Below are 17,911 nucleotides of genomic sequence, written 5' to 3'. Positions count from 1 at the left end.
TGTAAACTGGCACAGTTGGCTCATATCAGCTTTGTCCTAACTGAGGAGCTCCTTTGCCTGAAGTCTGGTATGTCTTAACAGGTTTTTAAAAATGGTCTTGACAGTGCCCGAAACATCACAGAAAACAAGTAGTACATCAGGAGGGAATCATTTTACTCTCTTAAATTTAACCGACATTTTAAAGTCACGGTTAGATTGATGTCTGCCGATTTGTACAAAACGGTCAAAGAGTGATGTTCAGGGTACTTTTTTTTTTTACATTTCTTGATGCCCTGTAAAGGGGAAACTATCCATTTTTTAAGAAAGAAAGAAAGCAAATATTCAAGGTAAGATTAGCGTAGCCTACAGTATATTGCTTTTTCTTTGTTGACCTGTTAATCATCTTGCGACCCTTCGGATCTACTGTATCTTGTGAACATTTGTGAACCTTGGGGGAAAGGGAAAACTTCATGTTATGACTATAACTTCTGTTCCCTGAAGATGACGAACGTGGTACAACACATAGTATGGGGCGTGATTTCCCCATACTATGTGTTGTACTGAGGGAATGGACTGAAGAAAGGGTACTGCCTTGTATTATGATTGGGTGTGTTTTTATTAATCCCAAAAAAATGGGAAATTACAGTGTTAGAGCAGCAAAATATCCGACACAGCACACATACAGAATATACATGAAATAATAGGATACAATATACATGAAATAAAAGCATAGAATACAAGAACAAATATTCACACAAAAAATGAAGATAATGCAAAAGGGGAGAATGTACAACATATACAAGTTAGGAATAACAATGTACAACTACTTAAATAGTATTAATAAAGATGTAAGTAAACCTATCTATGTTTGTGCAAGTTGCACTTAGTGCAGTAGTGATGTATAGTGATGAATATGAGTCTTATCTGTTGACGATAGAGGAGAACAGCGCTGGCCACAACACACTGGTAGAACATCTTCGTTTTCGTTTATTTCACACGTCATCATTGTATCATTAAACACAATTTCAGAAGGTACAATAATCATATGTAGGCCGCATGAAATGGGAAACCCCAAATAAGCTACTAAAAGCTTTGAGTTGTAAACATAAAACAGATAATATACAAACCAAAACCTAAGTTTACCATAGACACAAAATAGACAAATACAGAATACAGACACTTAACAAAATCAACAAATCCATTCACAATAGACTCAACATAGACAAATACTACAAACAGACAGACGATCCCAGCACAAATATAGCACTTACGGAATAATCAACAATCACATGTTATGAGCAATTTTTCCTTGAGACTTTTCTTGAAGATGGAGACGGAATGCGACACTTTAAGTTTTCCTCCAACTCGTTCCAAATCTGTGGTCCCCTACAAACTACACTTAGGCTCGTACATTTTAACCCTCCTTTTTTTGCCAGTGATTAGGTGTCATAAGTGTGCAGGGGACGACTTATTGGAATAAGATCACACAATCGGTAGTTTAACCTATGAATGACCTGAAATATCATGCAGGCATTATATTCGGTAAGCCTTAATAAACCAAGGCGACGAAATAGAACATTCTGCTGCACACGTTGAAGGATCTCAGCTTCCTCAGGAAATCGAGTCTGCTCCTCCTCCTCCTTGTAAACAGCAGTGCTGTTGATTTTCCTGTTCAGAATGATTGAATAAGTGTTCATTTTAGATGAGTGATTTTTATTGAAGGGACATTCAATGCAAACGGGGACACACTGTGTTTCGTGCTGGCTTCATTATTAACGTTAGAGCAGGGTTCTCCCAGGATCTGTGAGAACTGATGGAGTGTAGAGAGTGTGTGCACCTTATCAGTGAAAACACTGATCTCTGCTCTGTAGATAAGGCTCATATAAATGACTGTCACTGTGCGTTATTCTGCAGCTCTTCACAAAGACTACATTTTTTAATCCTAAGGACAGTAGGAAGACAAGACAGGAGAGGATGGGAGAGAGAGAGGACAATCACAGAGAGGACAGGATGGACCGAGGCACGGGAGAAAGGCAAGACAGGACATATTAATATAAATGCTTTCTTATCGATCAATCTTTGCATAAAAACTCAGTAAAACCTTATTTATTAAAACAAACAAAAAATCCCATGTGAGAATACTACTGAATAATTCTTCTTAAATGCCAAATGTTGTTCATATGATTGCATAAAAAGATGTGTGATGGATGTTTTCCTGTGTTCCTCCAGTAACCGTAAAGAAGACCTTTATCTGGGCTTTTTGACAAAACAACACCTGATTATGATATCTGTGGCTTTTGGACTTGTCGTCCTGGTGATTATCATTACTGTCGCAGCCGTGCTCGCCACAAAGCCAGGTACATACAAGCTATTTGCCATTTATGAATCGTTGAAGTGCTCAGTTGATTTTGGCCGTATAGTCAGGATAAAACATCAGACACGTGTTGTTCATTAACATGTACGAGCCTATTAAGACAATGTATCTGGTTCCTGATTCAGACACGTTACATAATCGTGTTATCCAGAATCACCTCACAAACACCTAAAATATGCTACTGCTGAAGGTAGTACTGATCATATCTCATGTTTGTAGTGTAGTAGTGTTTGAATGTGGTTTCTCACTAGATACCGAAGTATTGTGTAGCCATAATTACCGTCACCATACCAGCAGAGATCTGAGCAGCTGACGTTGCTAAAAAATAAATAAAGGGGAACTCCTTAGGTGATTTGACAGCTTGGAAGAAAATCTAATAACAGAAAACCTGTATTATGATCTAGGGGCCTGCATATATACCAGGAGGTGAGGGTCTAACAAAAAGATGCAATTGGTTGCTCATGGGTGCTGGAAGTTTGAAAGGAATAGAAACAAGTTGTTTGACTTCAAACTTGGTTTAATGACCATGGAGGATAACAGACAAACAGCAGTCACCCATGACTAGACGTTTAGAAGGCCTACTGAGTAACACGCATGTGCAGGACAAGTAGTAGCCACCATTTTTAGAGCTTGACAGGGACTCAAAGTCAGGATACTTGGCTTCTGATCTTCAATTTTAACCAGTCTCTTGTAAATTCCCCCAACTTTACGAAAGCACAATTTTCTAAAATGTTTGAGCACACTCGCTGTCGAGTCTCAATTTCATTTGAAATTAGGCCGTATGTGATTTTAAGTCATTTTCAATACGCGTTTTCTATTACAATCACAATAAATAACGGATATTTAACCGTTTATTAGCTAATAGGCCTACTTCTTAAATTCACCATTAATATTTGTGTGAAATCTTTTTTCAAAGTTCCTCAAATGGTTATTGTTTTGACATTAGACTGTGGAACTTCCTTCACATTAGTTGTTTTTCCAGTCAATTGTCAAGCGAATTTGAACCCTTCTGATGTCCTCCCATGTCAAAATGAACAGATTTTTTTAACACATTTTTGTAGCATTTGTCTACGTTCTGTGCTTGTTTTTCACTACCACCAGTATAGGCTACACTTACACCAACTTGTTACCACTATTTTTAAACTCATTTTTGGATTTTATAGTCAATAAACCTCATGTAGCCTACCCTTTGACATTTTATCTAATTTTAGAGTTAAAAAAAAAAATGCAGAAAGTCTACATTATGACTGAGCGTGTCAGCGGATGTTTATGGATAATCACAGACTGTCAAAAACACCCAAAAGTCAATGATAGTATTGAACTGATCCTTACTTTTTCTTGTGAATAGCGTTTCATGGAACCATCTGTTACTTTTGGGCAATTTGGTTGAAAGAAACCCAAACAAACCCATTTCTGATGTAAAAACTTTGAAAACGGGTCAAATTTGACCCGAGGACAAGGGTTAAGCGAACTTTGAAATAAAAAATTGAAATGTCTGTCAACTTGTTGCTTTGGAGCGAATAAACTGGGCTACAGCGTAGTTTGGTCAGAAGGTGGCGCTGGAGGCTTCGCCTGGCTGTACCCCGCCGGCAAGCCGAGCAGAAGAAGTAGAGGTGGCTAACCGGAAACAAAACAAGTCGCCTTCTCTGCAGTTTCGTTAAATTGAACAAGTTTAAATTGTTTTATTGTTTCATGTCAGGTAGTATTGGCCATGTTTGTATGCTGTCCGGGGACGAAGACACGTTATGGGACTATTTGGGAAGACGCCGACAGCGAAAACAGCAGAAACCTCCTGTGTCTGCCTGTGGTTTAAATGTTCGCTACGTCACAGTTAATCCAGCATGACATGTTACCATTATCCCATTCAGCGCATAACTCTTCTCCGACAAAGGCAATTGTAAGAAGTTGTATCGAGTTTTGCCGATGCGCATCTAAATAAGTGAATGAAAACAGGACTACTGCCAAATGGCTGCTGTGTTGATGGAGGCGCCTCAGGTGGTAGATGACTCCAAAGGTTGGTAGTTTAAGATTAACCCTTAAACCAATCTCTCTTAGGTCAAAGAGTCTTTGAGCAAGACAGTAACCCCAAACTGCTACAGGGTATATTTCTGTCCTTATCCAAGCCATGGACAATAGGTCAGTTTTTTTTTATTTACATGTTTATTTGTTAGTGGGAGCAGCCTAGGTCTCCCTGGCTCTCCATTTAATGTTGCCAAAATATCTTATACAGGTGCTGGTCATATAGTTAGAATATCATGAAAAAGTTGATTTATGTCAGTAATTCCATTCAAAAAGTGAAATTTGTATATTATATTCATTCATCACACACGGTGATATTTCAAATGTTCATTTCTTTTAATTGTGATGATTATAACTGACAACTAATGAAAATCCCATATTCAGTATCTCCGAAAATTAGAATATTACTTAAGACGAATACAAAAAAGGATTTTTAGAAATGTTGGCCAACTGAAAAGTATGAGCATGTACAGCACTCAATACTTAGTTGGGGCTCCTTTTGCCTGAATTACTGCAGCAATGCGGTGTGGCATGGCGTCGATCAGTCTGTGGCACTGCTCAGGTGTTATGAGAGCCCAGGTTGCTCAGATAGTGGCCTTCAGCTCTTCTGCATGTTGGGTCCGGCGCATCGCATCTTCCTCTTCACAATACCTCATAGATTTTCTATAGGGTTAAGGTCAGGCGAGTTTGCTGGCCAATTAAGAATAGGGATACCATGGTCCTTAAACCAGGTACTGGTAGCTTTGGCACTGTGTGCAGGTGCCAAGTCCTGTTGGAAAATGAAATCTGCATCTCCATAAAGTTGGTCAGCAGCAGGAAGCATGAAGTGCTTCAAAACTTCCTGGTAGACGGCTGCGTTGACCCTGGACCTCAGAAAACACAGTGGACCAACACCAGCAGATGACATGGCACCCCAAACCATCACTGACTGTGGAAACTTTACACTGGACTTCAAACAACGTGGATTCTGTGCCTCTCCTTTCTTCCTCCAGACTCTGGGACCTTGATTTCCAAAAGAAATGCAAAATGTACTTTCATCAGAGAACATAACTTTGGACCACTCAGCAGCAGTCCAGTCCTTTTTGTCTTTAGCCCAGGCGAGACGCTTCTGTCTTGTTCAAGAGTGGCTTGACACAAGGAATGCGACAGCTGAAACCCATGTCTTGCATACGTCTGTGCGTGGTGGTTCTTGAAGCACTGACTCCAGCTGCAGTCCACTCTTTGTGAATCTCCCCCACATTTCTGAATGGGTTTTGTTTCACCATCCTCTCCAGGGTGCGGTTATCCCTATTGCTTGTACACTTTTTTTCTACCACATCTTTTCCTTCCCTTCGCCTCTCTATTAATGTGCTTGGACACAGAGCTCTGTGAACAGCCAGCCTCTTTAGCAATGACCTTTTGTGTCTTGCCCTCCTTGTGCAAGGTGTCAATGGTTGTCTTTTGGACAGCTGTCAAGTCAGCAGTCTTCCCCATGATTGTGTAGCCTACAGAACTAGACTGAGGGACCATTTAAAGGTCTTTGCAGGTGTTTTGAGTTAATTAGCTGATTAGAGTGTGGCACCAGGTGTCTTCAATATTGAACCTTGTTACAATATTCTAATTTTCTGAGATACTGAATTTGGTACATTCATTAGTTGTCAGTTATAATCATCAAAATTAAAAGAAATAAACACTTGAAATATATCAGTCTGTGGATGAATGTATACATTATACAAGTGTCACTTTTTGAATGGAATTACTGAACTAAATCAACTTTTTATATTACTATTATTATATTACAACTAATTATATGACCAGCACCTGTATGTGTCACATTGACCCACATGTAGGCTACGGCACAATACATTTAGGTGATCTATTTTTGTGTTTAATACAACTAAACACATTGCTAAACAGACAATAAAATAAATCAGTGTAAATGGATCACAGTTGTATTATGCCAAAATGGTCATTCAGAGCACAACAAAAAAACATGGTAGTTATTCATGGCATTAATTATTTTGAAGGTATGAAATGTAAGTACGATAAAGAATGTAATGATTTTTGCACTTGACACTAAGAAAAGTACAACAATAAAGTAATTAAAAAAAATTAAAAAAATAGTTTGAAGGCTTAAAATGAATTTGTATGTGAACATTTTGACTATTGATTGTGGTATGCAATTTCCAATTCACACACGGTGGGTATATTGTTGGCTTATTCCAGTATTTTCAAAACAAAAATGAATTAAAGAATGAAGGATTCCGTTTTTCTCCACCAGAAACCTTTTCCAGTACAGAGGAAGCTTTAAACCAACATTAACACATGTATGTTTGGAAACAGAATGGTAACTCTTTATTGTACAGGTCTGTGACTTGTAATAATTTCCTGGGAAGTTTCCTAAAAAACAACTGTGTAATCAAGTACTAATTATAGGAAAAATAGAGACAAAGTGTGTTTGATTATGTTTAATTTATTAAAAAAGTGTGGGCCCTTCCCAGCCCTTCCACATTTCCATAATATTCTTGGACCCTCCCCTTGACTAAGAGAAAAAACTGCAACACCCCCCAACAATATCTCAAAGTAATATAACACTACTGATTTGGTACTATTCAGCTTTCCATTAATAGCCAAGAGTACACAAACAATGTACGTTAGTGTGCTCCAGTTTAAACCTAAATACGTTACTTAAATAATAATTTTCACATAGCCACTGAATTGCACAATAAGTGGAGTCAGAAATTGGCAAAATGATATGAATCCCGTTTACCAAGTATTACAGCTTTCTTTTTGAAACAGGATAGTATAGTATTTATATAGGATAGTAACAAACGACTCTATTAACCTAAAGACACAAACATTTGGACTGCCCTCCCCTCACCAAAACCCCTCCCCCACTTTTCTCCTTTTTGTATGAATTGTGTAAAGTCCCATGTTTTTACAGTCCTACTCTTGCATAAGTGCCTGTGTTTGTCTTGCCATCCCATCAGGATCCTCAGCATCTCTTCCCCCGTTTCCTACTGGTGGCGACATGCTGGACTTCCTGGTTAAGTCGGGTGATATCAGTGAACCTGACGGTCTGTTGGCTACCTGGTTTCACAGAGCGAATAGCAAGGAGGAAATGAACAAAGCTCTCAAAAGTAAACTCACACACACGGACAACATTGCTTTCTTCTTTGATGGTGTTGTTTGTCCCTGAGATTTACATACTGTACTGTACAACAGTGTTGTAGTACTCGAGACCGATCTTGGTCTCAAGACCACTTTTTGAAGGTCTCGGAATCGACTGGTCTTGGTCTTGACTCGGTCTCAACCCCTCAAAGTCTTGGTCTTGTTTCGATCTCGATACTCTTTGGTCTTGGTAATGACTTGGTCTCGGTTTAGGTGGTCTTGAATACAACACTGCTGTACAGTGGCAACAATACATTTAATTAAATATGTGATTTGACAATACCCGCTTCTCTCGTCCCGTCAGGTGACGCTATGATCCTGGAGGCTGATATCACTCTGGACGGTTATGGGACACCCAGTGAGAAGCCAATCCCTATCATGGCCCACCCTCCTGACATCTATAGTGACAACACTCTGGACCAATGGCTGGATGCTGTGCTGGCCTCTAAAAAAGGTACTGTAGAGGAGAACAGGTGTGCCTTTCAGTGTCTCCATCTGTACGTCGATGATCTGAAGAAGCAAAGCACAGGTTTGAATCCTCTGTGTCTCCCTGCAGGCATGAAGTTGGATTTTAAGTCTCTGGGATCGGTGGGTTTGTCATTGGACCTGCTTAGTCAAAAGAACATTAGCAGAGGAATAAACAGGCCTGTGTGGCTGAATGCTGACATCCTTAAAGGTCCCAACACACCAAACTTCGTGCCAACAGTCAATGGAACCAGGTAAAAACGGAAGATTTTCATTTATTTTGTCCATCTGTTCTTTGCTATTCACAAGCTTGTAGTTGTACATGTATTACATGGTTTATTGCTGCATTGCCATATTAGAAACATCCTCTCAACAAAGATGGATTCAGATCAGATTTAGGCAAGGTAAGGCAGCTTTGTTTGTATAGTACATTTCAGCAACAAGGCAATTCAAAGTGCTTTACATAAAACATAAAAGATGCAGTAGGTAAGACTTATAAAACTAACTTTCTGTCATATTTGCTGAAACTGACCCTATGTTCCAGTAGAACTACATGAAGCAGGTCATTAAAAAAAAAAATCCTGCTCCTCTGGCTCCACCTACAGCCTGTAGTGCGATTTGCAAAAATCCACAGCTCCCTGTTCAGATGCACCAATCAGCGCCGGGGGGTGTGTCTGAAGGCTCTTATTTACTAGAAATTATTTACTGCAAATGTGACGTCATGGGATCGCCGTGACTATTTATACCCGCGCTGGTGCTTGCGACACTAGTTGCAGTCTTCTCCTGAACAGAGGTGGCGCTAATGAGCAAAGGCTACCGACGTTGCTCTTTCTACGGACTAGAAGAAGAAGAAAAAGGTAAACAACGGCAGAACTGGCAGCAGCATTGCCGTCAATGCTTCGATTTGATTCGATGACCTACTTGGTCGGATCCAGCCTTTCATTCACCATAAAATAACTCCTCTTAACCCAGTAAGTTTACAAGAGAGACTTGCAGTCACTCTGAGAGTCCTGGCATCCGGTTGTCGGCGAACTCGTTCAGGCCTCCCGTTTCCGCTTTGTCGCGCACCGCTGAAAAAAAAAAAGAGCCGTGCGCGACTTCTGCTCACGCGCCATAAATCGGGCATGCCGGCAGAATATTACGTCATTTTGGCGCCATGATGGCGCGCGCAACCTTGGATGCGGCTAGTATAATTCACCTTTAACTGCGTGTCAGTCACTGCTCATGCACACGCATTCATTCTCCCTTGTGGGGGGAGGGGCTTAGGAGAACGTTGCGCTTTAACAGAAAGGGGGGGGGGGGATGGACTGAGAAGTTGTCGATGATCTATTTGTTTTCCAGATTTCTGCAGTTGATTCAGGAGAAGTTTCCAGATGCCACATTGTCCCCTGGATGGAAGGTAATACATGACCACAGCCTGATTATGATCATTGTGTTGTACCTGTATATTATACTATAGGCTTTTTTAGACAAGGCGGTGATGTCAGTTGGTCAGTTGATTGGTCAGTAATGGCGCTTACCCACTGCTAGTACCAGCTCTACTCCGCTCGACTCGACCACAGTGCCCCGTCCTCCTTTTTCCATTTTAGATTTAGTACCACCTCATGCGTGAGGCGAGCGTGGCTGGTCGTCAAAGCGACGCCGCAGGAAACTGCCGTGACCTAACGCGACACACACACATCACAGAATGGATGTGAAATGTGACATTATTAACAACAGTATGTTTTCAGGGCCTTTAAGTCTCTTCAGAGGGTAACACAGTTTGATGTAGTTAACGGCATGGTCTTTCCATTCGTGCCACCCTCAGGCCAAGCATTACATTTTTTTTGCCCACTACTAATAAGAACCTAAGGATAGCACGGTTGTTGCTCCATTTTTCAGGAAGAATTCCAATAAATTGTGACATTTTCACAGGACTGCTAGCTCAGCGTAGATCTTTTTAGTCAGAATGATTGATGGTTCAAAGCTGACGTTGCATTGTTTCTGACAGGTGGCCTATTCTCCTCCATTGTTCACTGCGACCTACACCAGGGCCATGGTGGAAGACATGTACGCTCTGGTCAAAGATGTCTCCCAAAAGGTAAGCTTTAAAAGATGACACCAGTATTATGAAGTATCAAGCAGCGTGGAAATGAGACTGAATTATTCTTAGAGATGAGAAAATGGCAACGCAAGATTTATTCAGATGTCCACACGAAAGAGCAAGAAGGTTAATGATGACTAGGCTACTAACTAGCTAGCTCCGTCGCCATTATTTGCTACCTCAGATAATTTACCAATCAATCAATCAACATTTATTTATATAGCACTTTACAGCAACCAGCAGGTATCCAAAGTGCTTCACATCAGAAAACAAGAATAAAACAACCTATCATACAACAAAAGAATGAAACATAGAAAACAGTCAAATCAGAAAAGGTTACATAGAAACAGGAGGAGGAGAGGGAAATTGTCACACCACTACTACGTATTAAAACCCATTCTGAACAAATAGGTTTGGAGTTTGGAGCTACATCTGTAATAGAGCGAATATCAAGTGGTGTCTTGTTCCAGAGTCTCGGGGCAGATCACCCCACCGTTTATACCTTGACCTTGGGACTTCTAAAACCAGCTGATTTGAAGACCGCAATGACCGGCTGTGCTCACACAGGGTTAAAATCTCGGACAAATACTCCGGGGCCAGGCCATTTAAGCAATAAAATCTTAAAATCGATTCTAAAACGCACAGGGAGCCAATGTAGAGTGTAGAGAACAGGAGTGATGTGTGCACGTCTAGATGTAATTTGTTAAAAAGCGAGCGGCAGCATTTTGCACAAGTTGAAGTCGTGTGATGGAGGTCTGATTCAGACCAACATAGAGAGCATTACAGTAATCCAACCTTGAACTAATAAAAGCATGGATCGCCTTTTCTAGATCATCCCTGTTAAAGAAGGGCTTAACTTTAGCCAGGAGACGAAGCTGGAAAAAACTCATTTTAACAACATTGCTGATCTGCTTGTCAAGTTTCATGTTGCAATCAAAAGTAACCCTGTTTGGGCCGTTTGGCATGAATGAAGTACTGAAGATGATACACTCAGTTTTAGCTTCGTTCAAGTTAAGAAAGTTTTGTGAAAGCCACAACTTAATATCATTAACACAACTAAGCAGGGGAGTCATTCAGTTTCATGGGCAAATAAATGTGCAAATCATCTGCATAACAATGAAATGAGGTTTTATATATATATATATATATATATATATGAGGGTGGGGGGGAATTGATACAGCATAGTATCGCAATATTTTCCATGGCAATACTGTTTTGATACACAGACGCCAAGTATCGATCTATTATTATATATATGTTGGTCAGTTTGTCTGCTTGACAATCTCACTTTGCAGCAATACAATTAAAGTGAGATAAACAAAGAGAAATGTATCTTTTTTAGATAAAACAGATGTTGACAAAGTTTTCCTTTGGGGGACATAAATTGAAATTGGGAAAAATCTGAGGTTGAAAAAAAGGTAATAAATTGCAGTGTATCGCAGAATATTGCGATATGTTTAAAATCACAGTAATATCGTATCGTGACATAAGTATCGTGATGATATCGTATCGTGAGGCCTCTGATGATTCCCAATGTTGTAATTTTTTCTTTTAATCTTAAACACTCCAGAAATATACTCATATTCATATATTCAGCATATGATATATAGCTTAATTATCCACAATGTAGGATACAGTATTACATAATTATATAGTTATATCATGTAATCATGCACAAACTGAATTTGACTTGACTTTAAGCACATTATTGGGACCATCTCTGAGGAAAGGTAGGTGAGATGTTGATACAGCAAGATAGAAGACATCGATGATTTCAACATGCTTTTCATTTATTTGGCAAAAAAAGGAGAATGTGTATTGCTATCTACAGGAACTTATGTGCCTTTTTAGCACATGAAGATTGAAATATTACAGAATATCAATTGAAATAACTTGCATTTATCAAACTGCCAACTTCAGTGTAGCTCTTACAAAAATGTATCCTTTAAAAGAAGAAGAGAGGAACTCTTAAAGCTCCGTCTTTTGAATAAGTCAGAATACGTTAAACATAAAAACAGTTAACATTGTTAGTTAATTTCCTATCCTGGGCTGGGACACAGTCATACGGTTTGATAAAGTACTTATTGGACTTATCATTGCACTTACAATAATGAGCGTAGCTGTCAGGTCCTCCTGTATACGTATCATCTCCGTTTTTTCCGCCCGCTGCAGAGACCCGACAGGATCTAAACTGCAGCCGCTTCAGCGACTTTAGAGTGAAAAAAGGTTACAGTACATTGATGTTAAAATGTTTACAGGTTGGCAGGACGGTCTGAAATGTTTTGCACGGTCTTTAGCTGTACGTTTTGTTGCTAACTTGTCCACACATCTTCTTTCGCGCGAAAGGGAAACACAGCTGTCTGAGGTCACATACGGGCACCTGACGGGCACGAGGCTACATCACGCATGCGTCGAACCGTGCGGCACACACACACACGCTCCGAACTGAGTCAAGCGGACCGAGCGGTTCGGATGTTTTTTCATGAACCGTACCACGTGCATCTCTTTCCAATAGGATGATCCCATATGTAATACATGGGCTACGATACGGTTATAAGGTGTATATATATATATACTGTATTCCGATGTGTGACAAAAACAATGCAGCAGCTGAAAGTCATCTGCGACCATGTGTTTTCAGGTGACATTCCCGGTCCATGCCTTGTTGGTTCGCAGTGGCTGGCAGCACATCAGCTGGCTCCTCAGCCAGTCGCCACGGTAACACAGACCACTTCCATCTGTACTATGGTGCTGAGGGGAAATCAATCCTTTATTAATAAGAATGAGCCACTCCTCAGTCATAATGTGATGGTCCACAGCATTTTCACTGTTTGCGTTTCCTCTAAAGCTTTTTTTCCGGAGAGTAAATGATATGCTTACAGAACGTACTGTGTTGTAAGATGCTGACCGCACTCAGGAAACTCAACTCAATAATTATTTTATTCATATTTAACTTTTATGTTGTTCACATGACGTTTACACTTTGTGACCCTGAGACTGTTTTGGGGGTTGTGATTTGTTTCCAGGTTCAGCCTGACTTTGTGGCAGGGTTCTATTCTCCCAAACATCAATGACCTGCTGTTCATCCGTGAGAACAGCCACCCTACCAGAGTCTACTACGATATATACGAACCAGCGCTGTCTGAATTCAAACAGGCTGCAAGTAAGTAGGGAGCTGTTTGACTTCAACAGGGGCCCCAGTTTACAACAGAAGCAGAGTCCATCAGTCAGTGGTTTATTACAAATATGAATCAATGGACTAGGGATGCACCGAATCCAGATTTTTGGGGTTCGGCCGAATACCGAATCCACTGGATAAGATTCTGCCGAAACCGAATACCGAATCCTACTCTCATCCTCAGTCCATTAACACAGTAAACACATTAATGAAGTAAACAACGTCCACAGCAGTGTATTTTTCATTTTATTTTATTTTAACTGTTAAAAAAAAAAAAAAAAAAAAAGAATAGGCAACATTATGCCAGGAAGACAAGTGGGGAATACTATTGACAGTTACCATAGGCCTATGTTTACCCTCAAGATCCAATCAATATCCACAATATTAGCCTTTTAGATTTATAATCCCATAAAGTAGCTGTGAGTGTCCTTCCTTTGCCGTACCTGTTGCTGTTGCTATAAGTTGCTGCATTTTGGCTGCTGTCTGTAGATGCCTTCATGCACAACTCGTATTCTTTCGGATGTTTCATACGCAAATGTTTTAACAGCGGCGATGTTGTGTGTTGTTTAGGGTCCTCGCCACCACGAGACAAAAAGCCCAATATTCGGCCGAATCCGAATGCATCCCTAACAATGAACCTGGCCAAATTGTGGGTCCAAGCTGTGGAAAAGAATATACACTTTGTATTGCTGTATTACTACCTGTTGTCCCGTGTATTGTGATTGGTCGTAGTGTTATCCAATTGCGTGCAGTGAGATTTTCAAATGCATGCTTGGTGCCGCCCCTCGAGTTGGGCTGTTTTCATTACTCGATGCAGAAGTCTGGACTTCCAGACTAGGTCCGAGGACTGACAGAAACTGATCCATTTCTTTCAGGCTCAATTGATTATTCTTGGTAGTGTGGATGTTCAAGGTTGACTTTTGGTCTTTGAATTTCACCGATCCAGTTTGAGCAACTTTTTTTTTTGTTGACTTGACTAGAATTTTTATTTGGTCCTAAAAATAACTCAACAAAAAAAACAACTCTTAAAAGTTATTCAATTTTGGACACTTGATTATTTTATTAAAAAGATAAAGGTAATTCAAACACTAATATATATTAGAACGTTATCATTTGTGGCCCCGTGGGTGGGAGTCAAAAGTGAAAAACGCTTTTCATCAGATGATAAAGGTTAGAAAGAAGACCTGCTGTTTGAGTTCACCTCTTGATGTATTCATGGTGTTTACAGAGCAGCAGGGCCTCCTGAGGAGATTCTATCCTGGAGGAGACCTGATGGACTTCCTCTATCCGATTCACAACCCTGACTTCCTGTCCGAAGCCACACAACGCAACAGCCTGGCAGTCCATTGGTTTACAGTCACTGATCGATCCTCCCTGTTGGCTCAGCTTTCAGGTAGATACAAACAGTCACTTTCATCATTGTCTGTTTTCACTTAAAGGAACACGCCGACTTATTGGGACTTTAGCTTATTCACCGTATCCCCCAGAGTTAGATAAGTCCATACATACCCTTCTCATCTCCGTGCGTGTCGTAACTCTGTCTGACGCCCCCACAGCTAGCCTAGCTTAGCACAGATCCTGGAGGTAACCGGCTCCATCTAGCCTACTGCTCCCAATAAGTGACAAAATAACGCCAACATGTTCCTATTTACATGTTGTGATTTGTATAGTCACAGCGTGTACAAATAACAAGGTCACATGAGACACAGCCATCTTCTAACCGTATACATACTGGGAACTATATTCTCAGAAGGCGAAGCACTGCAACTTGGGCGGAGTGATTAGAGCAACACCTGAAAAGCGCCGTTTTTACTCTCTGCTCCTCACCACGGGGCTTCTCAGGTGCTGCGAGCAAATCACTCCGCCCAAGTAGCAGAAGTAGCAGTGCTTATTGGGAGCAGTAGGCTAGATGGAGCCGGTTACCTCCAGGATCTGTGCTAAGCTAGGCTAGCTGTGGGGGCGTCAGACAGAGTTACGACACGCACGGAGATGAGAAGGATATGTATGGATTTATATAAAGTCCCAATAAGTCAACGTGTTCCTTTAAAGCTGCAATGGGTAGAAAGCAAAAAAACGCCAGAATTTGAAGTAGAGTGAGACCTCTTGGTGCAGCTCTCCCTTTCCTCTCTCTGTCGACAGCTAGATTAACTAGAGCCTGAAAACAGAGCCAAGAGGAGGTGCAGTCTAGTCTTCTCTCAGAACACTTTAATTACAATATTCTGCAAGATTATTATGGATTTTTGATTTGGATATATTATGGATGTTATGGAACACCACAAATAAAGTGCCCACCACAGCTTTAATGAATAATTGATTTACCAATGGGCTGTCTGGCTTTGGTCAAAGTCCACCATCATCAGTAACTCTCTACTTTTAAAGCCACTATGTGTAGGATTTAAAAATCCATTACTTTGGAGCCATGTGGTGGTAGTATCACGCACTGCTAAACAGAAAACCTCTGCCGTCATAATACCATCGTTTGAAAATCACATATAACAAAATTCCACATATAGTGGTTTGAAAATGGAAAGTTAAGGAAGGAAGTTAAAGCTACAGTGCGTAGTTTCTGCCGCCCCCCATGAGTAATTTTAAGTCATGAAAACAAAAGAATTAAAAGAAAAAACACAATGGGCTCTTCAGGAGAGGTAATGATCTTCACTCGAGTTTCTGCACGCTAATCTATAATCTAATCATGGTAAATAACAAATTACATCATGATGTCTCAGATTTCCTTAAATGTTCAAATAAAACAAGCCATGGGTCATTGTGTAATCACAGCTCCTAATGCTATAACAGAACGCAGCAACCTGTTGTGTTGAGATTGACACTGAAGTGGTTATTTTGTCGTTGTAGAGCATGAACTTAGTCTGGACATCTTGAGTTTATCTGTGTTTTAAGCCCCCGATGTCTCCTTCCAGGCAGTGCTGCCTGGAAGGCACTAGGATTAGGCAATGGTTAGGTGTCTTGAAGTCAACGGTCGCAGCGCTGCCTGGAAGGAGACGTTGGGGGCTTAAAAGACCATCAAGCACATCCTGATAGGTTCAGTGTAAACCTGTGGACACTGTTGGTCTTCTGAAGCATAAAGTCACTGTGACAGTAATGAAGTATTGATCCTGTTCACCTGTACTGTCCTATTTATATTCTGTCTGTGCGTGTCCAGATGGTGATGGTGGTATGCTAGTGGTTCAGGTGACCGCTGACAGGAACCAGCCTGAAGTCCCTCTGCTAGAGGGTTCTGGGAAGAGCTCAGAGGCCCTCACACTGCAGGTATATTCATGAAAAACAGGTTGTTGTTTTTTTGAGGTTGGGACGTCAAATAAACTGCTAACGGGGCTATCTTCCACAAGGCGTCATTGACTTCAACAACATAAATGTGCATGAGGATTAATAAGTCATTGTGTGTGTGTCTCTCTCTGTGTGTGTGTGTGTGTGTGTGTGTGTGTGTGTGTGTGTGTGCAGGACATCCTGCAGCTGCTCGGGCAGAGAGCTAATGCCCCCTGGGGTGTTCACCTGCTGATCCCCACTCAGCAGCTTCTGGAAGCTTCTCTCAAACTGCTGCACTCAGCCTACAGCGAAGAGACGCTCTACAGGCCTGTCTGGATCAGCATGGAGGGTTTGCAGAGCACTGACAACACCACGGTATGTAGATTCCTGCCTGACTAATTTTATTTCACCAGCATCTGTTTCTTATACACAAAAAACTTGGCCTTCAATTTCTACTGATTTCATACCATGAATCAGCATCTTTTTCCTCGGCACATTATTCCCGTTGGACCGAGAGTTGCTTGTCATTGTGCTTCTGTTCCACTACATACTGCGCAGTAGTGGTCATCCTCTGTTGTACTTTCCTGCTCTCTCTTTCAGGAGTTTGTATCCACAGTAGAGAGGCTGTTCCCTTACGTCACCCTGGTCCTGACAGAGCAGAACTGGCCTCCTCGGATCCCAGCGACAGGCTTGTCTCAGAGGGTGGCGCTACGTCTGAACACAGCATCACTGCCGGAAGGACAGGAGGCACGTAACTCTCTAATGGCACTGATGGATAGATATGACCTCATAGTAGAGGATACAAAACGCAGTGCTGGAGCTTTCGAGGTCTTTAAAGGACTTGTGACCCAGCGTACAGGCAGAACAAACACAAACCTGTATGTGATCTCTAATGGATCCTAACGGAGGATGGATTCAACTGACCCAGAAATATGTAAATTATCACTTAAAAGGATATTTGTGTCATACAGTTGCCACTTAAAATGACATATACAGTATATTGGAAGGCTAATGTTATCAGCTGACACTGGCTCGTTACTGATCTATCAGTGTGTACAGTGTGAGGAATTATTGTACATGTCATAAAGAAAGCTTGAGTCTTGTTTTGCACTGAAATAAAATGAATACCTGTTGTTCTGTGTTAATGGCTAATTGGCATGTTAGCATGCAAACATGCTAAACTAAGATGCTAAACTACCTGCTACAAATCAGCCTGTTAGCATGCTAATGCTAGCATTTATCTCAAAGCACTGCTGTGGTTTATTACAGCCTCACAGAGCAACTAGCATGGTTGCAGAATATCAAGTCTTGCTGGTATATGTTACCATCTATCTGACTCCAAGATTTAATGGCGTAATGCAGTCATGTAATTATATTTTGCCGTGTAGTTTACAGTTG

General features: G+C 40.9%; 1 protein-coding gene across 2 annotated transcripts in view; it reads left to right on the top strand.

The window, feature by feature from the left end:
• Window positions 1-17,646, top strand: part of fam151a (family with sequence similarity 151 member A) — a 20,050-nt gene extending 2,404 nt beyond the window's left edge. The window contains exons 3-15 of one of the 2 annotated variants that reach the window (XM_078264914.1): window positions 1,932-2,012; window positions 2,209-2,336; window positions 7,342-7,491; window positions 7,827-7,976; window positions 8,079-8,241; window positions 9,329-9,386; window positions 9,978-10,067; window positions 12,713-12,789; window positions 13,098-13,234; window positions 14,478-14,642; window positions 16,410-16,516; window positions 16,709-16,888; window positions 17,114-17,646. In XM_078264914.1, coding sequence (XP_078121040.1) covers window positions 1,932-2,012; window positions 2,209-2,336; window positions 7,342-7,491; window positions 7,827-7,976; window positions 8,079-8,241; window positions 9,329-9,386; window positions 9,978-10,067; window positions 12,713-12,789; window positions 13,098-13,234; window positions 14,478-14,642; window positions 16,410-16,516; window positions 16,709-16,888; window positions 17,114-17,416 — 1,789 coding nt within the window. In that variant the 3' untranslated portion in view covers window positions 17,417-17,646. Of the gene's footprint in view, window positions 1-1,931; window positions 2,013-2,208; window positions 2,337-3,936; window positions 4,368-7,341; window positions 7,492-7,826; window positions 7,977-8,078; window positions 8,242-9,328; window positions 9,387-9,977; window positions 10,068-12,712; window positions 12,790-13,097; window positions 13,235-14,477; window positions 14,643-16,409; window positions 16,517-16,708; window positions 16,889-17,113 lie in introns of those variants that run through there. The other variant, XM_078264915.1, reaches the window with a different exon arrangement.
• The last annotated feature ends 265 nt before the right edge of the window (window positions 17,647-17,911 follow it).

The sequence above is a fragment of the Sander vitreus genome, chromosome 12 (genome assembly GCF_031162955.1).
Source record: "Sander vitreus isolate 19-12246 chromosome 12, sanVit1, whole genome shotgun sequence".
NCBI classification, from domain to species: Eukaryota; Metazoa; Chordata; class Actinopteri; order Perciformes; family Percidae; genus Sander; species Sander vitreus.
This window is presented reverse-complemented; position numbering and strand designations above follow the sequence as displayed.